Source organism: Syngnathus acus, chromosome 17 (assembly GCF_901709675.1).
Source record: "Syngnathus acus chromosome 17, fSynAcu1.2, whole genome shotgun sequence".
Taxonomy (NCBI): domain Eukaryota; kingdom Metazoa; phylum Chordata; class Actinopteri; order Syngnathiformes; family Syngnathidae; genus Syngnathus; species Syngnathus acus.
The window spans coordinates 8307381-8335301 of NC_051102.1; the positions used below are offsets into that span (position 1 = coordinate 8307381).

General features: G+C 45.4%; 1 protein-coding gene across 3 annotated transcripts in view; it reads left to right on the forward strand.

The window, feature by feature from the left end:
• Positions 1–27921, forward strand: part of agap3 (ArfGAP with GTPase domain, ankyrin repeat and PH domain 3) — a 75451-nt gene that overhangs the window by 34721 nt on the left and 12809 nt on the right. For all 3 annotated transcript variants that reach the window (XM_037277179.1, XM_037277180.1, XM_037277178.1), the window contains exons 3-13: positions 617–704; positions 3192–3277; positions 4251–4392; positions 4465–4599; positions 5213–5340; positions 5745–5900; positions 9190–9273; positions 13697–13801; positions 15808–15982; positions 19649–19798; positions 25259–25414. In XM_037277179.1, coding sequence (XP_037133074.1) covers positions 617–704; positions 3192–3277; positions 4251–4392; positions 4465–4599; positions 5213–5340; positions 5745–5900; positions 9190–9273; positions 13697–13801; positions 15808–15982; positions 19649–19798; positions 25259–25414 — 1405 coding nt within the window. The remainder of the gene's footprint in view (positions 1–616; positions 705–3191; positions 3278–4250; positions 4393–4464; positions 4600–5212; positions 5341–5744; positions 5901–9189; positions 9274–13696; positions 13802–15807; positions 15983–19648; positions 19799–25258; positions 25415–27921) is intronic.

Here is a 27921-nt window from a genome sequence, read left to right on the forward strand (position 1 = left end):
TTGCAGCAGTTAACAAAGGTGAACTTTCCTTCTATGCAATTAATTGCAGCATTTTTTTGGTCACTGTAATTATGTCGCCCTGGTTCCGCTAATGATTAAGAGAATAACACGCAAAAACATAAAGAGAAGATGTAATTACAACACGGCACACTTTCATATACGGTACGCAAAATTATAACATAACGTGCCATCTCTAAATACACAAAATAATACAAATAAATATAACCATCATGGTTCGGTTTTCTTTTGTCATCTTTCCTTTGTTATTTGAAGTCGCCTATTTTTTCTGTACTCAACAAAAGTATTACTTTGGTGCCGTCATCTGGGGCCTTGGTGCCAGGGAACTATGTAAAGGTCAGTTTGGGAGTTTCCTTTGGACAAAGGTAGTGCTTTGCCACCATCTTTTGAGATGGGCGTAGGAGTTACAGTTAGACCGGTTATAATGTTGCTCGTGAGCTACTAATGGTAGGTGGGCGCCCTCTAGTGGTTTGCGAAGGAATCACTAAATGAAACGATGCAGTGGCTTTTTCCCTCCGATTCGGTGTGATTCATTGGCCGCCACGATTTGAAATGTCACGGAAGAGCTCATGTCTCTCGCCTTTCTGTTGTTTTGCAGGGAATTGTGGGGAATCTGTCCAGCGGCAAGTCGGCCTTAGTCCACCGCTACTTGACGGGGACCTATGTGCAGGAAGAGTCTCCTGAAGGTAATTATTTTTATTTTTTCTGATTCAAAAGTAATCTTAACCAGTGTTCTTGCATTAAATTCAATCATAATACATAGCTTTCAATTTCATTTCCCTTTCTATTCAATAAATATAGAACTTGTGGATCATGATCTATTTAGAGGAAAATAGCATTAGAATGTATTTCATTTTGTATTCAAGACAAATACAATTGATATTGAATGTATTATTTAGTCTGAGCTTCTTCCAAGTGGCTCTGCCTATCCCCTGACACATTTTCAAAAATAGGCAGATAAAAGATTGACTTGATAGTCCAATTTCAAACCTGATGGCAGACCAACTTTTTATATACATTCACAAAGTCCATTTTCCATAATGTGTGCTCTCACAATTTTCCATAATATAAATGTTGCACTCCTGAGCCATTTATCCGCGATGCCTCCGTAATCAATTGCGGAGACTGGAAGATGACAACCCAAGCGTATCAGCGCCATCGTAATGAGAACGGCGCCCTCTGGCCCCACTTTGCCATCCTCAAAGATAGACTGGAATGCTTGCCGTGTGAATTTGTATCGTGTAGTTTCCGTCATCTTGATGCAGCAAAAAGAGAGCCAGACACTTCTCGACAATTCTGATTGGCAGCCATCTCGCTCACATTTCCAATCACCCCGATAAAAAGAGCCGCACGGCGGCTCTTCTTTAATATACAGCGCGTGGGAAAAGAAAGATACAAGCTCCGGGGTGTGTTGCCATGGCAACAGCAGATGGAGCGCCGTCGCATGTCAAGGTCTGAGCCTCTCTGTGAGTGCCGCCCACCTCGGCAGCCCTCTTTTTTTTTCTTTTTTTTTTTTAAGTTAGACCTGACCCGCTCACGTAACGCATCATCCTCCTCATCATCGTCATAGAAGGAGCTAGAAGACACCTTTGGGTGGTTATGTAACAAAATCCATAGTCTGGCAGTGTATATGCTTCCATTGCAGAGTGTCTCCATAAATCATTCATTGTGCGCCGTGTTCCGATCCCCGTTACAAGCGCCCTTGCTCCATGCTTTGTCTGACTCGTCAAAAGCTTGGCTTTGAAAAGAAAGCCGCTGCGTGGATGGCTCGCAACACGTTACACAAGCGTCATTCAGCCAGCCAGCAAGCAGCCTGAGAGTGTCCGGCTTTCGCTAAGCTGGACGGACGGGGTGACTGACTCAAGTGGCTTTAGTTGCTGGGATGAGATGAACTGAGTCAACCTTTTGAAAGAACCGACACTCGGTTATGCAATCTAATGAGGGCCGGCCAACTCGGCGGAACTTCTGATTTCCAAACGCAGTCTGTTCAAATAAAGAAAGCAGCTAGAAAATCAAAGTCGTGAAAGAAATATCCATCCATCCATCTTCTGTACCGCTTTGTCCCCATATATGTGTAGTAATTTTTCCGCAGGCAAACATTGGCTCTCCCTTTTTTTTTTTTTTTGATTCATCTCCTAATCAAAACCGACTATATTATTCAGTTTTGTCAAATGGCGCTCGGAATATATTCACACGGCGAGAACATTTCTGACTTCTCCAATACATTAGCAAGCTTTATGGCCCAACTTTCTGTCAACGAACTATTTGGATTCGAGTCCTGTGTGATTTTTCCGTGCATGTAACAGGAGTAATTTTCAATGCATGTTATACAGTAACAGAGTGTGCACACTTTTGAAACTATAGTATCTCAGTTGTCAGCTCCTCCACTATAAAATGTTTTTTTTTTCTCTCAATTGAGTACCAAGCACAATTGTCGGCAAAATATAATGGGAGCACCCTCAGAGGAATCCAACAAGAATTGAAAGTCCTACAAAGCAACAAATTAACCCCCTGGAGATGAAAAGATCATGAAAGTGACACTCCCCACCGCTTGGAGTTGATAATAGAAAATTCTTGGAATAGCCTTTCAAAGCCACTCCAGAGCAAAGTGTGATTTGTTTTATTGTCTGCCTTTGCGTGGAACGCAACGACACGACGTGACCTCATAAAAAGTTTGGGCGACAAGTCGAAGTGAAGCTCCTCCAGAGTGCTTTGACAGGAAGCCGGCCGGGGGTCTCTCAGGAGCCAATTACGTGGGCGAGGAATCGCAATTTAGCATGTCTAATGCACAGCTGCGACAAAGTCACCGTCAACGCGTACGCTCATCCGACTCCGAGCGACACAGTCGAGCCGCCTAGCAACGGCGACGCTCTTCAAGACAAAACGTCACACCCGTCGAAAAAAATTCATCAGTTTAATCATTGTGACAATTATATGGCAGCCTCACTCAGCATCACCAAATGAGCCCATGCTAGTAGTTTCGACTAACTCACTTCTGGTCGTTGAATAAAATGCAATTTGCTGCGAATGGTGATTCCAATAATAATAATAATTATTTTTTGCTGAAATCGCCCAGTCCCAATTCTCAAGAGATTATCGACCGCATATAACCATCTAAATAACAATACTAGATTCAAAACAAAAAACAACAGTGCGTGTCATTTGTCCTCCAGGTGGACGCTTCAAGAAGGAAATTGTGGTGGACGGGCAAAGCTACCTCCTCCTGATCAGAGATGAAGGAGGACCTCCAGAATTACAGGTGAGCATGGACGCCAAAAACCAGAAGCATCAACCGCAGTCATGTAGAAAGAGAGCATTAGTCCACACACCATTACCTGCCTGCTGCTCCCCCTTTTCACCTCGCATGCATTTAAAGGTCGCGGCGGATTAACGAGCAACTCGTAGCCAAACACCCTAGAGACAGCTAATTGTTGTCAGTAAAAGAAAGAATAACGAAAGAAGCCTCATGCTAGGTCAGATAGCAGCCCGCAAACTCATGGTTTCACTTTTCACATTGAATCTTTTCATTGGGAATATGATTGCTCCCTGCCTAGCCAAAGTCAGCCGGGATAAGCTCCAGCTCACCTCAGGACTGGCGCGATAATAAAAAGATGAATGGCGATTCCCACTCGACTCTGCACTTTTTCTACCGAGTCTCCCGCAACAATTTCGGTTTCAGCAACCTTTTCAGTTGAAGGTGGTGCGACCTACTTTATTACGCTAGTGGGGTGGTAAAATGCAGTTTTATTCCATGTATGATTTATTACTTCTGGTGAGGTCATAACGAGGACAGGAAGTATCCGGCACAAAAGAAATAGTTTGTCTGCTGTGAATAGTTTTTCAATGAGCCACAGCATCCAGTGTACAAAATTGTATAAAGATTTTTATACCCCCCCTCCCCCCTACACCCTTGAGAATGCACTAATTTATTCAATTTATTATTTTTATATTTTCATTGTAAGACAATGACAATTGCAGCAGCTTGCCTCTGCCTAATTTAGTCTTTGTGCAAGTTCCCTCGTATTGGGTCACAAACGATGCTACACCGCCATCATGTGGTGAAGAGTGAGAAGTAAATTTTTAAAGATGGATTGAGATCTCTGCAAACTAGTCCCTGTTTGCTATTTTGTTCTGTTGTCTGGACCTCAACTGATCCGAGACAGTAAATCAAGAGGAGAAATGTGAACGTGGTTGCATTTCAACATCCATCCGTTCTTCTTCTGTGCCCTCAGTTTGCCGCCTGGGTGGACGCGGTGGTGTTTGTCTTCAGCCTGGAGGACGAAATCAGCTTCCAGACGGTCTACAACTACTTCCTGCGTCTGTCCAGCTACAGGAACGCCGCCGAGGTGCCCATGGTCCTCGTGGGGACACAAGGTGTTTGCGTCGCTCGCCGCGGCCGCTCGGTCTCTGTTTGCAGCGTTTCTTGAAACACCGCTTCGGTCCTAGATGCCATCAGCGCCGCCAACCCCAGAGTGATCGACGACTCGCGGGCCAGAAAGTTATCCAATGACCTGAAGCGCTGCACGTACTACGAGACCTGCTCCACTTATGGCCTCAATGTGGAAAGAGTCTTTCAAGATGGTGAGCGGACACGTTAGCATACAATCTGGTAGCGTGTTAGCATTTTATTAATTCTTAATAATCTGCCTCTTAAAACCCTTAACAACAAGCATCAACTATGTCCTCTCCCCTTGAATTCATAATGAAGTCATCATTTATTCTCCCCATAGCGCATTTCTAAGCTTGCCACGATATCAAACAAAATGCTGACTTTACGTTCGCCGGTTCCGGCTCCTTAATTGCTTCCCGAAGTCCGATCGGAGCTGTTTAGAAAGAGATGCTGTCAGGCAAGATCATCCCAGGTCTCGTTTGTCCCGACTGTCGGCACCACTTCCTGACGCTAATTTGCGTTCCGCCGCGTTAATTAAAGGCGGAGTTGCGCGGGGCCGCTCAAACGTTGGTCACACTTTGGGCGTCACAGCCGATGACAACCGGCGTAATTAGCTGGGACTTTTCAATTCGAGTCACCAGATTCCCAATTAATAAAATTGCACTTTTATATTATGCCTCGGAGTTCTTTTAATATTTTCGTGATGGTAGCGATACTCATAATCATTTTGGTCATGATAATCACAAGGCAAAATTTTCATTTCTGTTTTTCCCATCCCCAATTTATATTTGTTGTGCCCTCCAGTGGCCCAGAAGGTGGTGGCCATGAGGAAAAAGCAGCAGCTCTCCATCGGCCCGTGCAAGTCTCTGCCCAACTCGCCCAGCCACTCGTCAGTCCCCGCGGCGTCCATCCCCTCCGTTCACATTAATCAGGTAGGACCGCGAGGTCGGTTCGCGAGTCACATGATCATGCAACATAACTTGATTTTTTTATTTTGTTTTGTTTTTTATTTTGATAGCGTCCTCCAATTTACTTGTAACAAATCGCTTTCAATGTTAGCACCTGAGCTGAATCAACAGTACCCTCTGCTGGTTGCGGCCAAGTACTGCACTCCATTTTCCTTGTTGCTTCAGGACTCAATTAATCAGCAATTCCACACAAATTCACGGCCCTCCCCTCCACTGTGTGAATATAAATTAGCTCCAGCGCGGTCGTCTTATGTAACCGTTGCTAAAATCGAACTCAAATTGACCCGCTGTTCTCACTTCCTGTCCTCCTCCTTCATCCGATGGTGTCCTCTTTACCTCCCCCCCCTCTTCCTCCCCTCCTCCGCCAGGCGGCCAACGGCGGCTGCGCGTTCAGCGACTACTCCTCCTCGGTCCCCTCCACCCCCAGCATAAGCCAGCGAGAGATGCGCATCGAGACCATCGCTGCCTCCAACACGCCCACGCCTATTCGCAAGCAGTCCAAGCGCCGCTCCAACATTTTCACAGTAAGTATGCGACAGCTGATGCAAAGTAACACCCACTCGCACTACTAGAGAAGGGGAGTGGCGGACTTTGTCCGCCGGAGCCAGGAGGGGTGGGGCGTGGGGGATTCAAAAAGTGCCCGAGCCAGCTTTCCTTTCTCCTCCTATGCAGGCTCGCACGGCACAATGGACACTGAAAAATAAAAATATATATATATTAGAGCCCTCAAAAAGCAAATAACGAAGATTAACACTGTGGAAATTTTTCTTGTCCTTTTTTTTTTTCTCTAATTGGGTGTAGTGAGTGGATTAGGTTTCTCACGGAACCTGTGACGACGAAGGCCCCCCCCCCCCTGCGCTGTCCGATCCAAATCTTTCACCCCCCCCACCCTTGCCCTCTCATTCTGACTGACTGGATCCTTCTCTTTTTATTTACATCACTAGAATGAGTTGGAACCTTATCTTAAACTCAGATAATACCCCTCCCCACTTGCCAATGTCAAATCTGATTTAAAAACAAAAAAAAAACAAAAAACCTGCCAACCCCAACCCCTCACCTCTGACCCCCCCACTCCCCCTCCCTCCCCCGTCCGTGTCCTGTCGCTTTAACCGGCAGCCTGTGGTGTGCACTAACCACTCTAAACTTCCTTAGCGTGTCTTTTTTTATGATTGTCTTCTTCCCTTTCTGCCTGCGCTCCTTCCGCCTCTTTCTCGCCACAAATTTGTCTCAGAAATTCCAGGCAACTTTCAAATGGATGCTCTCGTACTAAAGATTGTCCTTTTGAATTCTTTGAGACAGATTTCACACTCTCAGAAAAAGAAAAAAAAAAAGCCTTATTGTCCTGATTGGTGTGCCACTGCTGTGTAGATTCGAGTTTCACATCATGGGTTCCATTTTGAAATTCCAACCGGGTTTTCCCCCCAAGCCCCTTTTTCTGACAGTGCAGGCGAGGTGAGATTGCGTCTTTTCTTGCCTCTTCTCCTTTCTGTCCCTCTTTGTCCTGTCCTCTACCTGCTCTTCTTTCTCCTCCTCTACGGCCTTGGCCATGCGGCCCACGGCTGCCGTGGGAGCCGCACGTGGGCGGGCGGGCGGCCGGCCCTCCGAGCAGTCCAGGCCTTGTGCTATACCTCCCTTTTTGTTGTCTCCCCCCCCTACTCCTCCTCCCCCACCCCACCCTCCTCCCTTGCTAGGTAGTGACTAACCATGTCCACCAGAGAAACGATCCGCTCCTCCCCGTCCGCGTCATGGAGATGCCGAAGCACGCCACCTACCCGGTGTGGGTGCCCGAGTGGCAGGCCGAGCGGGAGTTTCAGCTCATGACCTTCTGAGGAGCAGCCGGGAGGAGAAGGAGGAGGGTGGGAGGAGGTCCGGAGGAAGAGGAGGGAGTGTACAGTTAATAATCGAGCATTGGAAGAATTTTTTGGGGGGGATTCCCAATCGTCATCCCTTTGCTCATCTTGTCCCAAACTAAAAAAAAAAAAAAAAAGCTTGTGTAAGTCAGTCGAGCCGTGTTGTTGTTTTTAATCCATCAATCGGAGGGACGGGAATATGCCTTAACGTCCCACAGTTCCTGACGCCGCCATTGGGACTTTCGAATTTAAAATGATAAAAAAAAAAAACTGGTCCCAGTGTTCCCACACCTTCCCTTGCCGCCATCTTGGATCATACCATTCTTCTTCCTAGTGCTTCCATTACAAAGAACTCTTAATGTCCGTCTTGTCCTTCGTTTCCCCGTGCTGACAAGCACATGACGCTCGGAGTTTGCAACAAATAATCCTTTTCATGTATCGCTTAGCGCCCCCCCAGTGTCCCACCTGCAGCTTCTATTTCCTTTCACCTTTTGGTCAACAAAAAGGGCTTTCCAATTCCTCCCCGATTAGAAGAGCTTTGGAATAGAGAAAGATTGGGGAATTAGGAGACAGACTGCAGGGACTGTACTGGAAACGCCCCCCCCCCCCTACACACACACACTCATACACGTACACACAGACCATTCAAAAGCAACCCCCCCCCCCCCACACACACAAATTGGAGCCGTCTGTCATCCTAAGGACACGCGTCTCCCTTACATCATCACTCTGCCTTTTCGCCGTAAAGCAGGACTGAAGGACTCAAGTTGCCACGTTCTTCTTTTCTTCTTCTTCTTCTTCTTCTTCTTCTTTGCTCTTCGTTGCTTCCTTGTCATTTGCAAGTTAGACTAGAGCGGGGTTATTTTTATGAAGGCCTTCATAAAGTCAGTTAGCGTAGAGGCAAAGCCGGGGTTGCACCGACCTGTATGAATGTAGTTCCACTTGTTTTGTATTTTCACACTTTATTTACGGATTGATTTAATATTACTCTTCTGTTCTTTCTTTGTTTGCTTTTTTCCCGGAGATGATGACTCTCTCTCTCTCGCATAATCGCTTTTTTCTATCACGAGCCGACTTGCCCTCAAACCCGACAGACCGCTGTATATACCTTGTATTGTATTTGATTCTATACACACACGCAAAAAAAAAAAAAGGAACATATATGAAATACTGCCTTTTATCGTCCATCCTATACTTTGTGGGGAACTGCAAAAATGTTTGCCTCTCAATCTGTTGAATATTTTGAAGTGAACTTTGTGACTTGCTTTGTATGGTGTCTGTATAGAAGCTCCAACAAGTCATCTTAAGGGTCAACACAAATAAAAATGTTAGCCATATGATTGCAAGTCTCCCTCTCTTCATGGGTGACAACATTTTGTCTTCATGTTATGAGTGAGACCATACACGTCTGTCCCCTTTACTCATCCCTTTTTTTTTTTTTTTTTGTGTGTCGGGGTGGGAAGCTCAAATGAAAGCAAATGACACTGCAAATGTACTTTTTCCCTTGTTTTACAGGAAATATGACTTATTTGACATGCAAAAGCCGTTTATGCCCCCTTTAGCACTTTGCAGGTGGCTGCTGACGCTGACCTAAACTAACCCTTCTTTCCTGATGCTAAACGTTGAATCTATTGATTGTGCGTTTTGCTCTAGCGGCGACCGCTCTCGTCAAACCGGCAGCAAAACGGATCACCGGAAAGGGTTTCAGGGCTGAGTCATGACTCAAATAAGAAAAAAAAAACTATCTGCCTAATATAATTCATATGTGGTCGTCCTGAGTGTTGAGATGTGTGTCAATTGTGGTCTTGCTTTTGCACGTTGGTGTTGACCGCTCTTTGTCGCGCTGCTCTGCTTTTTTGTCTTTGAGCTGTTTTGGACTTTTATGTTGCAACATGCACGCACGCATTCACACATGCACAAGCACGACATCGGCGGCTGATTGTGTGTGTTGTTCTCCTTACAGTCTCGGAAAGCCAGCGAGCAGTCAAAGAGCGTTGAGAGTAAGACAGACAGCATAGGCAGTGGAAGGGCCATTCCGATCAAACAGGTGAGCACGCATCACAGCCTCCCCGCAATACGCCGGGTGAGTATGTGACACTTGGCCTGCACGACCTTTGTTATGTTTAAATGATGAGTTTCCGTTTACTGCTGACACCCCCCCCCAAAAATATTTTCATCATCCCATTGGGCTACAATGTATTTATTTACAACAAAAATTAAAATTACAATTTGCCGCGTGGTTATTTGAATGTACATTTTATGCCACGGTCAATAAAGGTTGGAAAACTTTGATTTTATTTAGTCAACCAATTAAAGCGCTGGATAGTCATCAGGCGCGTGTTGAAATGGCCACTAGAGGGCGGCACACTCCACGTAAAGTGGCATCTGACAACAGCGCACAATTTCCAAAGTGCCGCTGTGGTTTTGCCAGTATTTAAATACTCGGAAGATACAGTATGTAACAACACCATTGCCAAAAGACCCCAAAAATGTAAATATATAATGTAAAATAATCTGTAAATGTGTATAATTAAAACTTTAGGTGTATGATTACAATTATGTTGGCCGTTCACGTGACATTCTATCATATATTCTGCATTGGCCATTTTTTTTATTGGCAATAAAGCAAATAGATATGATTTTTGTATTATAATAAATGCTGCTATTATTAATGACTGTCGCCATTATGAATGGTGTACAATGGAGCAGTAAAATGCATACCTCTCAGCATAATGTAGCGCATAACAAACAACAATCATAAATACATAAATTATTGCCTTGAGCATTTGTGCTACCAGGTGCACATCATCTTGGAACTATTCATATATATAATTGTGGTGATTTAATTTCGTCTAATGTCTCATCTTTCATATTTATTAACGGTCACATGGCTGGTTTCACTTTGTCCTGCTTGAAGTATTTATAACACGTACACAGAAGTCGGCCTTTTATACTAACTCATGTCCATTACACAATTTATTATTTTTTTTGCTTTATTTTGTTGAAATCCTAAACATTCTATTGGATAAAAAAAAAAAATCCTGGCATACAATTCTGCAAATGGCTAAATAAATATAGTGGAATAAATGATACATTATTAAACGTTTTTATTATTATTTTTAAAGATCTACTGCATCATCCACATTAAGGAATTAACTACACATTTGAGTGCAAATCTCCAAAGTTTGGATTTTTCAAAGTTGTGATTGCTCACGATTATTCACAAAGCCTCACATTAATGAATGGTGAGGGATGTTTTTTTTTTAATATGCCAATCAAAGACCTTCGTTTGATAAAAAAAATGTAAAATTGTGTTGAATACATTTTATCCTGACAGTCCTTCGATCCATTTGATTAAATTTAAGAGCGGTAAAGATCCATTTGCATTCTTTTACATTTCAACCAATGACACATTTTACTGTCCTAAATTTTTGTGGAGTCCTCGCAGAAATTAGATGTCCGGGTTAAGTTAACACAGGCACCTCCGAGCCATCTTGAAAGTACACCCCACTTATGCGGCGCTACCTTCTTCAAATATCTTGGCAACTTTTGACAAGATACCCAACCCCCTTCCTACTCCCCTACTTTTTTTCTTTATCTACAAAGGAGTTTTTTTTTTTTTTCGGGGAAGTTGTGTGACTAACAGATCCGCAGTCAAATGGACAATCAAGGGGGATCAAAGTGTCAATGTGATATTAATTACCACTCCCCCTCATTGCCCCCCCCTCACCCCCTCACCTTCAAGCAGAGCCAAATTGCGCACGGCAGGCCTCAAACACCCCCTTTCTTCCCCCCTTCCCATCTATAAAAATAGTTAGGGAGGATAACAATGGAGGGGCTAACTGAGGGGCTGTCGACAGCTAACACACACACACACACACGTACATTGTGGGCTCATCAATGAGGAACAGACCTGATTCCATTTTTGTTATATTTTATTGTGTTTTTGATTTGTTTGAACTGATTTTTAATTGACTACACATTTATTTCATTGAGTTGCAGCACTTAGTTTGCAGCTGTCGAGGGGTTTTAAAGTGCTCTATAAATAAAGTTGAAGTGAGTTGTTGATAGTGGGGGGGGTGCCAAATCTGTCGAGATATTTATTGAAGGTGGGGGGTAGCTCAAAAGGTTTGATTGGGACTGTAATCAATGTTGTGTGCGCACCACTAGCTAGCTCTATGAAATGTAATTTTGATGTAAATCATTAAAACATCATTATTAAACAGGATGCTGCTATTAGCTGAAAAAAATAATTGTAGGTGAACTTTTTTATTTAATTTATTACGAAGCTCAAAATTAATGATTTATCGTAGATATTTTTTTTTTATTCCTCTTTGATGGATTATTACGCAATCTGTTTATCATCAAACTTATGCGTATCATCCATTTTTGCAATTCAGGAGGCTCCCGCAACGAGAAATATATTCTCCTCAGTCTCCACGCGGCACCCTCACAACCATCTCGCCCGCTTGTCATTTGTTCGCCAACCGGATGTGACACAAATGAAAAATTATTCCGTACGCTGTTAAAGATTTTCACATTATCGCGGCGGTGTTTTCTATCGATCCGCTCGACGGCGCTGATGAATAATACGAAGAAGCGGCGCGTTGTGATTGCACATATAGATTAGTGCACGCCCCAGCAAGATCATGAGATGAACAGCATATTTTCTTGTACAACACGCCACGTGACGGCGGCCGGCTTCCCCCGAGGCGGCGTCATTTTGCTCTCTATGATTAGAAGAGCCGTGTTCAAACTTGTTTACATTTATTTTATTGATGGCGATTAGGAGTGGGTTGGGGGGATGCAGTGATTAGCTGAAGGACATCATCAAGTTAACCATAAAAGCATCATTAAAAAAAAAAGTAATTAGGTTAAAAGCACTTTTTGAAATTGTTCCCAAAAACTTTAACAGGAGTTAGTTAAGAAAAGAAAGTTCATTGTGTGTTATTTTAAAGTCATATTGTTTCATCTTTTTTTTTTTTTCCAAATTAAAGAACTAGATGAAAAATAAGAATAAAATACTAGACATACTAATAATACTAATAAAAGAAAATACTAATAATAAATCAAGGCAACATTTTTAGATTCATGCCTTTATGTAAAGTTAGTCTGGCCTGCGGTATTTTATTTTGTAGTTAATACACAAAATATGTTGCAAGAACTTAATAATTAAAAAAAAAAAATCTGCATGAATCAATATTGATTTTAATGTATATACATTAAATAATGTCAAGTAATTACAATTAACTTCAATTAAATGAAATGTGATTAAAATCTCTAAGTAATTATCACTGGCATTAGTTACAACAAATAGGTCAACAAAGGTGACTTGAAATTTGTTTTGGAGAAACCAATAAATATCTTAATTGACCACTGTCCAGCATGACATGCAACAAATATATACCATGGATGTGTTTGTTTGTCTAGATAAAGTAGCTACTATTAAAAAAAAAAAAAAAACATGCACCACCCACACAAAGTGAGGGTCGGGATTAGGATGATTGTCGGCAAACAGCCTGGTGCCCAGGTCACCGCCGGTCAACTTCCTGATGTGTTAATCAGGATTAAAGCCTGCAGTTTGGGCCTTGCAAGCAAACACACACCCTCCTCCACCACATTCCGTATTCCATCTCTCACACACACACACACGCACACACACTCAATGGCTGTAAAAGCGCAAACATGGCCCATGTTTAATCCCCTAATTAAGCGCGCCCCTCCTCACCATTTAACCCCAGAGAACCTGCTGGCCCTTGCACTCCAGAGGCGTTTGGTCACCTCCAGCCGAGGAACTTGCTTTGTTTACCGGTGGATTCCCTCAGTAGATAAGGAAACCTTAAAAGCCCTCCACCCCTACCCTGGATGATAAAGTCCCATAGAAAAGAAAAAAAAAAAAAGGCCTCGCGTGGGCTTTGAAGGGGGCGATCACACTCCCTAATCCTCCGGATTAGTGGGGTCTTTCAGAGTTCGGCGTGTCATATGTATGAATGCAGGGGAGGAGGTCTGAATGTGCCCCAAAGGAACTTGAAGGTTCAGATGGTCACCACACTCAATCACTTGCATCACCAAAGATGACAGGCACCTTCATGTCGTATGCTTCTCATTTGAATATTTGAAAGATCAGATTTGAAACGAAATAAAAATGTACTTTTTAATTCAAAACTATTATTCATCAAGGTAAATGAAAAAAAGAAAGAAAAAAAAAGTAATTGATTAGCGAAAGAAAATCAACACATCTGCAAAGCAACTTGACTGTTTTCAGTTCAGCATGTCGGCCATTTTGTGGAATGTTTGCCTCAATGTTGGCTTTTTGTCAAAACATCCACTCCAGACAAACTAGCGCTTAAAATTCCCGGTGAGCTATCGTTGCTCCGAGCGCTCTGCGTAATAGCGTCGCTAGCTGTTCTGATGGTGTTTAACGTCCGTTGATGGCTGCCGCTCACGGCGCGCGATGTGGTCTCTTCCAGGGAATCCTCCTGAAGCGAAGTGGCAAATCCCTCAACAAGGAGTGGAAGAAGAAGTACGTCACGCTGTGCGATAACGGCGTCCTCACTTATCACCCTAGCTTACACGTGAGTACCGGGCCGCCAGCCCCTCCTCCTTGTATTCTATTTCCTTCTCCATCGAGTTTATGTGTTTGGTCCGCTCCCTTCGTCCCGACTGCTGAGCTTCACTCTTTCTCTCGATGCGATAGCCGCATCAAAGTCAATTACAAACACGGAGCTAATGATTCGCTTGAGCTTGATTGCTATATAATGGCTGTTTAAGCCACTCTGGTGTCTCGGGCATTAGTGTTAAGCAAGAGGGCGTCCCGGTGGTCATCTCCCCCCCCCGCGGTGCTCATTCCCGCCGACGGCTAATGGAGACACGGCCGAGTCTCGGCTCCACGCTGCCTTGTGCTCGTAATGGCTCTCCCCGCGTGGCAGCCGAGCCTGACCGGCCCTCGGCATCCATCTTTGTCACAGTCCCGCCGGGCCGCTAATACGGCTTAAACACTCGACTGGCTGTCGGTGGCACGCCGAAGAGCGTCCGTCTTTATCTACGATTCTTCCATTGCCAGTCAGTATGTTTGCAGGCAGGCTTTAAGTGACATAGACAGATACCAATTTTTTTCAAATGTGAGCAAACTTACATGTAGCTCTCAAAACCAGATGGCTCTTGTAGTACCAAGTCTGACCTGGGAGAGGCAGTGTGGTGCCACAGAGCATCCTGAACATCTCGAAATCACCGAAAAAGAAAAATAGCTCAGTTGGCGTCCCATTTCATGTCGCAATCACAAAGTCTGTCGCTCAGCCCAACTTGATGTTGACCACACACACACACACACACACGTATTGCACGACTACACTTGCAATTGTCAACAATGTAAAAGCAGGAACGATAATTCCCGGTCACGCGGAACCGTGTTTGGGTGCCGCCACATTCGAGCATCTGTTCAGACAAGATAAAAAAATGAAAGCTCTTAACGTCTTCTGTCTAACGAGACGGGTCAGCCTAGTCGCAAATGGAGTCTGGCGCCGTCGTCAGCGTCTTCATTTACAAGCCGAGCTACACTGATGTGCGTAATTGACTCAACTTGCTATCTCTTGATCGTTACAGCCATCACAGGTCAGCGGGCCGCTCTATGAACGCGTGGCCTCGCGTAGGAAACGCGGAATGAGGGTTGCGTGACGTCCGTAACAGCTTGTTCGGAGCCGCCGAGCGAGCGAGTGCGCGAGGGGGACGGAGCGGGACGAGAGAGGCTGGGAAAAGGAGAGAGAGACGAACGAGGGAGCGAGCGGGATCCTTTAATTTCACAGCCAGCCAAGCCATCCACACAATCACCTTCTGTTAATTCTATCTGCTACATCAATTAAATTGTTTGTAGAAACTAATTGAATGTGGCTTAATCACACATCTTAATAGCTTTGCACGCTTCGATCTGGCTGTTAATTCCCGCAATAAAACGAAATGAGAGCGCTCACTGGGTAATTAGCAAGGAGGCCCGGGAAAAGAAATGAGTGCTTTACGACTTGGCAATAAAAGCCAGGAGCCGGTGGGGGGATGGAAAAGACGGTCGCTGCCGCCGCTGTTTTCTGTTTTTGTTTTTTTTCCCCCCTCCTTTCTGCTGAGCATGATCGTTTTCACCCCTGCTTCCCACATTTGGGCTTTAAAGCAAATTGGAACAGAATGAGTGTTTGCTTTCATTATGAGGCTGTTCCAAGAGGAGGCGTGGGGGCACAGGTGATGATGTTCTGGGTGTCCCAAAACATTTGACATCATTTCATGGACTAATAACAATTTTCACGAAATGTATAGAATAGTATTCCATTTCGGTTTGTTTTCCAGTTATTTGGATCCAGCAACACAACCGTCTAGTTAGCCATTAGCATGAGATGCTAACTAGCCGAGTCCACTCGATGACATCGTGACGCGCTATGACGTCATTCAGTGGGCGCTCTGTGACGACTCGAACTACACAAAGTTGTCCACAAATGCAACATAAAGCCAATTGCAGCTGCCCGAGTTTCCATTTCGGATGATATCCATTTTCCTCCCTTCCATCGTTCCTCCATTAAAACTGCCTTTGCTCCTATAGGACTACATGCAGAATGTGCACGGAAAGGAGATCGACCTGCTGCGGACGACGGTCAAGGTGCCCGGCAAGCGACCGCCGAGGGCGGTAGCCACCACTGTCGCCCCCACCGCTAGCCCCAAAACCAACGGGATGACCAAGGACCGCAGCGCCCTGCAACTGGGCATCGGGAACACAGGTAGCCTTTCCTTGCTCAGACTGTCGAAAAACTGCCCGACTATTCTTTGTTCAAAAGTCTTCAAACGTCTTGCTCCCCCCTATATAATGACTCTGTCATTACTGTACTGATGTGCCGGGTTTGTGATTCATTGTAAAATCCACGCCGTCCCGGCAGGTTAATTACGTGCTCTCCGCATGCTCCGCACATGCAAATTAACTGCCTGGTACATAGTTAGCGCGGCACAATGAGACCTTAACGAGCGGCCGCAAGAAGCATCTTAATACTCCTCCATTTAAGCATGATGGCAGCGTAGCAAAGAAAGGAAAAGTTGCTTTTGTTGCCAGGTGGCCTCCATCTTTATATCTCTGCAGGGGTGAGGAGTTTGCTGTGGCGGCTCAAGTTTTAAAAATAAAACTCCCAGCGAGCGGCGAGCTGGCATGCTAAAATTGCAACTGGACAAAGGGCGCATGTTTAAGGGTAATTAATAATAATTAGCTGGTCCCCCTCCCCCTGTTGAGGGAGACGCGTGCCAAGTAGCCGGGAAGCGGGGTTCCGACCGGGGGACTCTCGACGCTGGCCTGTCAGGTCGCTGGCACCGCCGAACGGCTCAATTTGTCAAAATGCAGAGAAGATGAAGGAGTTTGGCGAGCGGGGGGGGGCGTCAGGTGACAGGGTCGTTCCCGCTTTGGATCACGACAGGCGAGAGAGATTTTTGAGGGCTGAAACAAGCCCGACTGGTTCTTCTAGGTTTCCTCAAAGACGTTATCAGTCGCCATGCGCATCTGGGAACAAAGCGAGAGAGATTGGCCTTAATCTGCCAGAGAAAGGTTACAAATCACGTCAGGTCTCTCTCCGGGTGGAGGACCCTCTTCTGATTATGCGATCAGGGTTTTGATTTCATTAGACATGCAATTGATGAGGGGAACAAAGGGGTAATTTCTCATTCAGGGCGGCTAAATCACAAGCCTTGTCTTTGCCTTTGGTAATTCATGCATCCCTCGCTTCTAAAGACCTTTATAATCACCGCCAGGAGAAGGGATAGCGGCGGCGAGGCAAAGGAGGGGGCGGGGCCAGATGAGCGAGCGAGACACCGAGATGAAGAGCAAAGAGTGAAGACCACTTTGCCAGGCGTCCGCGTTTAATTCCTCCGCCGGCTGCTGAGCGGAACCTCTTAAATACGTTGCCGCTGACAGATACGCGGCTTCCCATATTAATAGAACTCGTCACTTTTAGTCAAGACTCCAGCGGAGAGAGGCGCAACATAAAACACGTTGATTTAGTCAAAAAGCAAAACCTTGGGCTGCTTTTGACCAGAACTTAATGAACTTGTCATTAACGGTAATCTTCTCTTTGTAAACCTGATGTCCAAAATATTTTAATTGTGGTGTAGCACGTGTAAAAATAGATTACACATTAATATGCCGAGGTCGGCGTGGGAGGACGTAGCGGGACGTCAGCATGTTAGCGGCTATGATGATGATGGCGGTGTATTACGCGGAGGCAGATGATGTGCTGCCCGGCCCGGCATTAGCGCCAGCGCGTCATTATGCCAATACTTGTACATAATGGCAACAACTCCACCGAGGGGTCGGGCCTCGTCACGGCTCATCAGCTCGCTGACGGCCTCGGCCTAAAGAGAGGCGAGGCGCTTCTCGCTTAATCCATCGCTTGTACTTATCACCGCCGCCTCCCTCCCTTCCTCAAACTGCGGTAGAGAATAGCTCGAGTTTCATCTTCATACAGAACCATTTTCTTGTCGTCCTGGAGCCCATTTGGCTCATTTCACATATGTGCATTGAAATTGGAGTTAATAGCGAGAAGCAATTGGGTATTTTTTGGTTGTGCAATGTCAACCTGTTTTTGTCATTGTGTTTACATTTAACCCTTCCGATGCCTTCACCGGCCCTCCGAAAGTCGAGTAACAGTCACAGTATTGGCTGCGTGAGGCGCTAAGGCTGTTAGCTCTTTTGAATGCCACAAGCTGATTATTATTTCTCCACTGTAATTACATTATCGTCCCCTTTATGCAGGAGTGGTCTGTGGGGACTAATGAGTGCAGCCATGTATAATTCATTTAGCATTAGCATCCAATTTGACAATTAGATGTGATTGTTGAATTTTAAATAGCAGGCAAAGCTCTTTTGTCGTTATCTGTTTTTCAGACGCAAGAGTCAAACTTTCTTGAAAGCAACAATATGTCGTCATTTTACCTAAAGAAAAGCTTTTCAAATAATGGATGCTAGCTACACTAGCTTGTGTTAAGTGCAATGCTATCGACTGTATGTCGTCGCCATGGTAACTCAAGACTACTATGGTAATAGTTGTTGGACAAACCAGGACAACTTTTGTCTTAATTCAGACGATATTTGATTCACGCGGGCTAATTGTGTTAGCATTGAGATTTCTTCGCCATTGTAACTTAAAAGAACACAGTTTTGATGTTTCGTTTCTGCACTTGGACCAAATTAGCATTGTTGTTCCCTATAGGCTTCATCTATGGATCAAATGTATCCATTTTCTGTTTTAAAGTTATTTGGTGTGAAACTTTCTCTGCTCAGCTTACTACATTTGAACGACATTTAGATTGACATAATGTTTGTTAACAGATCATATATATGCTGCCTATATGTATGCAATAAGATGCTTATTATTTATTGCTTATTATATCCTCACACTTATTCCTTGCATCTGTTCAAATGCTGCATTTCCATCGAAACAAAGTTTGCCTTTTTTTTTTTTTTTTCTGCTTCCCATTGCCACTCTTCCTCCTCCTCCTCCTCTTCTGCTCTGATTTCCGCATGCTAATTTTCCTCTTCGCTCCTCAGCATGATTCTCCCGCTCTCGCTTTCGCTCCCACTCGTGCTGTGATGGTGCTCCCTCCCCCTCTGGGACCCCAAGATTAATATTCTTGGGCCCAACAAGATAATTACCGATACTAATTAGACATGATTATGTGAATTTGATACACTTATTACTCTGGATAATGAGTAGGACATATTATCCTAACAAGCGCCCGTGCCGCTTAGTTTACTGTGCGACCCACACACACACACACACACACACACACTTACATACATACACTATAGTTCTGCTGTTGTAATCATGTGTAATCATAAAATAAAAGGCTATATATGTGTGTGTGTGCGTGTACATGTATATGTATGTATATATACGTATAGTATATATATATTCTATATATTTATACACATATATGCATAACAATTAAATGTGCTTCCAATAGATTTCAATAGTTAAAATAAACCCGTGTGTATTCATCATTGCTCGCAGCTTTAATTATTTTTACAACTATTAATAAATGGCGAAGAGGCGTGAGTTTATGATGATTCCGGTTGTGCCCGCGAGCTAGACGAAGCACCCCACATGGCGCCGCCGTGCCCATGAATTAGTGAAGAGGCATCGGCGGCTTGCCTGATTGGAGGTTGGCAGGAGTGCGCCTGCTGACGCCAGCGCGGAGAGATGGATGTGGCAGTCAGAGGGATGAGGCGAGATAATTAGCCTTCAGAGTGTATCTTGTTAATTAAGGCCTAATTAGAGGAGGTTGGTGTGTGTGCGCGCGCGTGTGCGTGCTCCTACGGGGGGAGAAAAGAAGAAAAAAAAACTTTCGACTGGTTTCTCTGATCCACAAGTGCACTAACTTGCTTCTGGTCTTTGTTTTGTTGACAGGCGCTCCGCACTCCAACAGCAGCTCGTCCCTGCAGACGGGCGCCTCCTTGTTTGGCGGCAGCAAGGACGGAATGCACCAGCGTTCCTTCTCCGTTTCCAGCGCCGACCAGTGGAATGACGCCATCAACACCAGTACGAGCAGCGCGGCCCGTAAGCAATGCTAATGCTTAAAGATGATATCTCATTAACAGAAGCATGGTTAGCTTACCGGTTAGCACGCCTTCCTCACACTTCTGCTCTTTGTGTTCATATCTAGTCTTTGGCTCGATTCATTTAAAACTGCAGTTGACATCAGTTAAAATTATTTAGTTAGCTAGTGACCAGCCGTAAACAATTTAATGTCAAGTCGAGTTGTAGGAATTAAGAATTTTCATAGTTCCAATTATATGGATTACTATGTTCACGTAGCAACACACAAATATGACAAAAAGGTGACTGGCGGGAGCAAAGTCGATAATCGTTGTCTTCATTCACAGGGTGGTATATTAATGAGAACGTAGGCCAATTAGGGCGCGTTGCGAGGCTCATTTGGCTGATGAGCTGATCAGGCCTGCGCTCATCGGCGTGACCTTTTGAGTCGAGTCACGATGAAGGTTAACTTCCCGCCACCCTCGCCGTAGCGCCGGTGTCAACGACTCAAGTCAAATAATTTATTCCAAGTGCGCGTCTTTGCCTTCCATCATAGCCCCCCCCCTCCCATCATCATCACCCCCCCCCCCCCTCTTGCTGCTCTCTTCTCTTGCGGGGAGGAAAATGAATGTTTTTCGCGGGTACCATTCATCACCAGTTATTTCCCTCTCTTTGTGCTTGGCAGTAAAAAAGCACTTAAATGCACATCAACAGAATAACAGTCATTTCCATGCATGTTTGCACTCTGGTAGTTCTCATTAGATTGGCGGCGGCGGTGACTCCCCCCCCCCCCACTCCACTCTAGTGCCCCCCCCCCACCCCTTCCTCACACCCTCTCCCAGGGGCCGTGGCAGTTTAAAGAGCGCACTTTACGAGCGCCGCAGGAGGTCGACCGCGCGGCCCTAGTCGTGGCGACGCACGAGCCCCGGCGCTCATTTGGAGGCGCGGCGCGATCACGTCCGCCTCGGCCGTGAAGCACGATGAAGTAACGCAAAAGTGTGCGTTGAGTGCAAGGTTATTTGACAATAACGACAAAAAAGTGCATTTTACGTTCATAAAACGAACGAAAAGTTACTGATAATGATAATGATAGTGGCAAATGTTGTCCTTTGTTTTTATTTTTGGCAGTTCATTTAATACCTGAGGATCGGGCTTGATTTTAAATGTATTCGTTTCGGTATTGCAGTACAGCAGTTAGCTGGAAAGGTCAAATAGTCTGTTTACTCTGCGTCATTTCTTTCCTTTTGTCACAAAATGCAACACTTTCGGCTTTCTTTTTTTTTGTTCAGATATTGTAGTAAAAAAAAAAAGTTTATTTTTACGTATAGAAAGAAATACTTATAGCCGGCTCTCATTAGATGCACCAAATATTGTGGCCAGCCATCATAGACTGTCTCAGAAAATATGATTGAGATGCATCGGCAGTCTTCCATCATGCCGTCCGTCGCCTGTTCACCAATCAATGGAGGGTGTTTGGCAGTGATGGCTGCTCCTTTTGTGGACCTAAATGAAGCCCCGTCACTCCATTATCCTTGGCGAAGGTTGCAGGTTAACGCCAAACGGGACGGCGGCGGGATGCAAAAAAGCTTCAGATTGATGACACGGCCCAGAATGAATACGTCTTAGCCCGCGTAACCATTTCCATATCATTTAGAGAATGTGCTCATTTGTAAAGCTATTGTGCCAAGGCGCACGCACACATCGCAACAGCTCTTGAATATTGAGCGACGATTTTTTGATTAAATCCAGGCCCGATTTTTTTTTTTTTTTAAAGGCGGCCATTCTTGCTTGTTTAGACGCCACTGTCCTTGTTACGCTTCAATCTTTGGTGATGAATAAAAACCAAGGGGGCTCAAAGACATGTCCTAAGTGTTCCGACACTTTTAACAACTGAGGCTGGTCAGTGCCCACTTTGGGCGACTTGTTCAGAACATATTCGAACGCTATGCGTTCAGAATATTAACGTTTTTTTTTCCCCCAATATATAAATAGAAATATTCACTCTGGGGTTGTATTAATTTGCTTTTAATTGACAAGGATGCTTATCTACCGTATTTTCCGGACTTTAAGGTGCACCTAAAAAACAAAAATTTTCTCAAAAGCCTACAGTGCGCCTTATAGTCCAGTGCGTCTTATATATGGACCAAATTCCTAAATTTAAACTGGCCCGAAGCATTGTGTCATAAAATAAATCATAAGTGGCCCGCTGAAGACTATGAATCATTAATCAAAAAAACTATGGATCAGCATTTTGTGATTATAAAGTAATTTGTTGCATCTGAAGTTGAAATGAAAAAGATAAAATGGAGAATGATTTGATTTGGATTAAAAATCTGACATGATGCATTAATGGTGCGCTTTATAGTCCGGTGCGCCTTATATAAGGACAAAGTTTTAAAATGGGCCATTCATTGAAGGTGCGCCTTATAGTCCGGAAAATACGGTAATCTTGTTTGGAAATATAAATAATGGACTTGAGCCCAAATAGGAGTGAATGCCTTTAATATACTTGTTTCCTATAGCATACTGAAGTATTAAGTTAGGAAATTGATGCACAGTCTTTTTTTTTCCTCTCGTGTTTTCTGCGCCGGGCCTCCCGATGTGAAGGTGATGGCATGTTCGAGGGGTTTGATTTCGACGGCGGGCCATAATGAAGTTTGACATTTAGTTTGGAGAGAGCAGCGGAGCGCGATCAGGCCTTGATTAGCACACTCTAATTGAGGATAATAAGGGGGAGGCGGTGATTGTTTCTAATTTTTGCCATTAATTGCAGCCGTTTGATTGAGGACAGGCAGGGCTGCCGTGTCAAGGGGCCCGACGGAATCACAGCGTTCGGCGCACGCGGCCTCTTGAATAACAATCAAATTACTTCTCGTATTTGCGATATGATCCCGCACTTGTTGAGAAGACAGAAATGGAGACGTTTTCGAAAACGTGGATGGCTGTTGCTTACCAGTGCTCCTTAAATTTGAAAAGTAAAGAAATATAGGGGGAATTTTGGCTAATGAGCTAACAACAGCATATTTCTTTGTCTGGAGCTACACAGTGCCGTACTTTGATTTGATTTTTTTTGGATTCATTACCCAAAAACTAACACACACACATCTTTTATCTTTCGTTGTCTTTGCAAAGTGTCTTCTGTTCTGTGCTGTGATTGGTCAGTAAGCGTTTACAAGGGGCGTGGCTTCAGCAAAAACACAATCGCTTGCACCCACTGGGCCGTTTATGGCCCGGGGTGATGGGTTGGCCAACCTTGAGTTGGATGCTCAATCACACGAGGAGGCAGATCTCCATCTTTGTTTCAGGTAGAGGATGAGCAGACCCGGGGGTCATTTTCCACAACATTAGGGGCAGAAATTGATAATTAGAGGTGTTCATGCCTCTGTAAGAGCACCCCCCCCCCAGAGGCGTAGCCCTCCCCTTTAACCTCAAGCGACATTAAACAAATGCTGGCTGTCACGTCGGAGGCGGCTCGCAGCTCCCGTCTCGCAGCCCCGCCATACGGCGTGGAGCTGGCAGGACAGACGTTAGCATCGAGAGGGAGGAGGAAGCTGAGGGTGGGAGGTTGTTGGTGGTGGTAGGGGGGGGGGGGGGGGCGGCATACGGAGGACCCCCGTGCCCCCAGCTGTCTGAGCCAGCTAATGACTCGTCTCAGGGGGGCTGTTGTAGGCGAGCAGGGAAATTGAAACAGACGCCCGGACCGGGATGTGCTACATGTGTGGCGGCTGCGTGCTGCCATTCAAGACAACACCAGCAGCGCGGCTATGTTTATTAATGTGATGCAACGTCCCCTTCTCTAATCGTTTCTCGGCCTGAAACGTTGTGATAACCTTTAGAGATTGGAGTTCTTATTGTTAAGTCTGAATGAGTGTTGGAGACAACCAAAGGATACATAAACTGGAGCCTCCACTCTTGAGCTTAAGAAGAAAAAGAGTTTGTCTAATTCTGATCACGCTGTCATTTTTTTGAAATTACTATATTTTTAATCATTACAAGCAAGCACCACGTGCATGAAGTGGAAAGAAAAAGAAGTGCAACAGTCGCGCGGCTGCACTTGCAATCTTTTATTGAGCAGGTCAAACAGACACATGAATCCAAAATGGAAACACATCATGTTAACCAACTTACAGTAACTGATGCAGTCTTTGCTTGTGCTATTTTGTGCTTGAAAACACAAAAGGAAAAAAACCAGAATAGAAAAAAAAACCACATCAAATAATTCTGCAAACAAGCTAACCTTAAATCAGGTCTCCAGCACTTTTGCCCACTTCCAAACAAAGCATCCTTGGGCCTTCTCAGCTCAAGTTTCCCCCCAGCGCCAGCATCACGCTCCCATTCCTTGACGTTCACATCTTCAATCCCCCGCTGAGCCCATCCCACTCCTCCAATAGAGCCCCATCTCCCTAAAGGTAATGACTGAATTAGGCCTAATGTTGTACACTGGCTAATGGCGCCGCGGCGCACATTACGGCATGTGCAACTGGCAACGACAACAGCAATAATCCCCGAGTCTTCTTGTCCTCCTGCACTCGGCCCCCGGGGGCTGGGACGGCGCTCAGGGAAATGAATGGAGTTTGCCACACTACAATGAGCTTTTGATGGGAGACAATAGAGGAGGCTGCCAGCACCACACAGAGGAGAGCAATATGGGGCCCATCTACCGACCGGCCCTACCTCCCTTTTTTCCTGCTTCCCTCAGGTCCCTGTAACCCCCCCTCCCCTTCCCAACCCACCGCACCCCTCTCCCAGATTCATAATGGCATCCGGAGGGGGAAGAAGAAGGGAAAGTGATGTCAAATGTCAGGAAATCAGACGGATGGCGAGCTGACAACCCCCTCCCATTGTCCCATCCCTCTCTCCCTTTGCCCAACGGTAGCACGGGATAATATCACATTTATAAAATCACTTACAAGAAACAAAGCTGCCTTTTTGCCGCACCCCCCCCCCACACCGTCACTCTCAAGACAGTCATATAGTTTAGCCGCAGGCTAACTTAGATGTCCATTTGTCCACTGATGGACCCCCCCGTACCTGTCTTTCACTCTGCGGAAAGCAAAAACACACTGAGTGAAGTAACCGTTTCCTGTCTGCTTTGACACACATTTCATGCTTTTGTCAGGCATTCAGATAATTGAGCAATTTAGGAAGCAAACAAGTGACTCAATATGTTGTCTGAGCTTTATTGACTCTTGGAAGTGCTGATTGGTTTCCTTGGCAACAGATGGGGGGAAACGCAGTCCACGTTGTTAGGTCGTATTACTGACCCTTGAGGGGTACAATGGGGTGATACTTTTGTATACTTGGGTTTACTAGTCCTGGAAAAGCTACAAAGTGTTACAATGAAGTCTGACAATCACTCCGAGAGTGACCTTGATGCTATTACTGTAATCAACACTGCGGAAAATACGCTGGAAAAAGTTGAAGTGATAAAAATGTTTCAGCGCTATGTGAAAAGTAACACCATCTATTTCCCCCCACTAGCTAACGGAACGAGTGACCCGGCCAGTTGCAGCGCGGGCAGCGCCACGAGTCCCAAGCTTGACCCGCCTCCCTCGCCGCACGCCAACCGCAAGAAACACAGGCGGAAAAAGAGCACGGGCATCACCAAGCCCGACGGTCTATCGGCGGGAAATGAAGGTAGGAAAGACGGCAAAGTTTTTAATCAGTCGTGTCGGAATGATGTCAAAACTCCGAGCTGGCGTGGTTGAACGCTTGCCCGTAAAAGGGCATGGAGGCACGCCGCCATTGCACCCTCAAAATGTGTTACCATGGTGCGACCTGCCTCGCCCAGAAGCCGCAGCCCATCTCGGCAGGGGATTGTCAGCCCGACCCTTCGCCCAATTAATAATGATCCCGCCGCACAAATGATGAATGGAGCGCTCTAATTGGATGGCATTGTGGAAACACTCAGACGCATCTCGGAGGCCATAAAAGTGATGTCAGACGAGCGGCGTGATCAATCAACAAGATGGATACGCTGGAAAAACGACAACAATGCCGTTGACGCCTCCTAAATGACGCTTAGCATTTATAATCATTAAACATGAGGAGGAAAAAAAAAAATCCTGCTCTCTTGACAGCTGCTCTTTAAGGTTTGAATGACTCTGTTGACCACAGAGTTCAGAGTGATCATCATCACTAAAGTCATCCAGCGCTTTTATATTCAATGTACTGAGGTCACCGTTAACAATAGTCTTTTTTTTTACAAAATAACCTGCCGCCCCTCCAAAAAAAAAAAAAATCTGCAAAAGTGTCAGGTGTCAACTTGCCGTAGCTGTCCCCTTACACATTTCATCGAGACTCTCTCATTATTTCGCAACTTTGCTGACAGCTGTAGCATCTATTTTTCCCCCCCAAAAAGTGATGAGCAAAAACTTCAGGCGTAACTCAGAGACTCGCTCGCTCGCTCGCTCCGGTGTCGACGTTTACACCTCCGCTTCGAGACTGCAAATAAACCGCACTCGAAATCAGATTTGTTCTGTGGCTTCAAAACTAAAAAAGTAGTTAGCAAGTTGACAACACTGCAAAGTCAGCCTGCACTTGGCCCAACTGGTGTAAAGTTTTGGGGAAGCGACTTAATCAAGTGTGCAAATGTCCTGCACCTCAGCATAGCGAGGGTTAACATCCTCTGGAGTCCAGCTGAGGATTAGGAGATGGAGCTTTAACTGCCTGCGCTAATGGCGGGTGTTTATCTCAATACTTTGTTTTTTTGTCGCTCCCCGACTCGCTCTCATTTCCCAAAGCTGTCCCCGGAGCCCGCGCTCTCGTAATGACTTCCTGCGCACCACGCACCCGACGGAGGGAAGGAAATAACGAGATTGTCATTTGGGGCTGCCCACAGACGCGCGTTTAATTGGCCGCCGCTCTCATCGGGCTCTGTTGTTAAACGCGCTAGCTATTAGCGGTAGCGCCGCTGATTTCATGTGTTTGTTTATTGTACTATTGGCTGGTGGTGGTGTGCAGAGGTGTGTGGCGGATAGATAGATGGCGAGCGCTCTCCGGTCTCTCTCTCGCTGTCTGAGTTGGGTCGCGGTTTCCCCCCCGGGGGGCCTCTGTCGCAGTAATGGCCTGCTCCTGATTGCTCTGATACAGGTTAGGAATATTGGCTTTAATGATGTGTAAAATGAGCAAGCAGTGCCGCTGACATTTACAGATGGGCGCCGCCTTGGCCTGTTCTTCCCAACTGCTCATTAATTCACGGGGAATGGCGAGCACTTCTTTAAGTGACTGCCTGACGCGTGCGGCGGCGTGCGACACGACACGAGGCGACGCCACGCGCCAAACAATAGCTCACCTTTCGCCCCCTCTGAGCGGCGTCGAGTGTTCACACAAATGGATTGGAAAGAAAGAAAAAAAAAGAAGAAGAGGACGTCCTCAAGGCTAAAGACTCTTGCTAAGTCCTTTGTAAGGTTTTGTCACAGCGGTCTCTGGAGAGGCTTGCGTGCAATAGAAAACTCAGCTGGGCTCGCATCGGCGCCCTGAGGTGCTAATCTGGTCCACAGGTGCTGTCACTGTCCTCATTTGTTTCAACGGGACAAAGGAGCCTGCATTCGAAATACTCTCAGAGCAATCCTCTCTTATTTTTGTTCCCCGTTCATAGATTACGCTGGTTCCTATCTAATAACAACTTTGGACAATTTAACATGCATATATGTAAACATATACCAGATAACATCAACTTCCTTCCTTCCCAAAGCAACTTGTGCGAGTTCCCAAGCAGATTTACGATCCATGTAAATTTTGGACGATGTTTATCTGCTCCCTTTTTGTCGCCGCGCAGCCGTTACGCTCTTCACTTCCCATTTTATTACGCCGTGTTAATTAAGGCAAATCATATTTAGCGCATCGTTCACCGGCTGGCTTCGGGTGGCACGCTCTCTCATAGCGTTAATTTATTTGTAATCGTCAGAAACTTGTTGATGGAGAGCTGGCAGATAAACACGGTCAACAGGTTAATGCTCAGCATAATGTGACGAGGTGATTGTTCCAGGATGCCACCTGCAACTGCACGGTAATAACAGAAGCTCTAATGGCCTCTTCACAGGCTCCTCATTGCTGGTTGCCTGTAAAGCTCGCAGCGATACAAGCTTTGGGCGCATTGTTCATGCCAAGATTTAGTGTGCCTGAGATGAAGAAGACAGTTA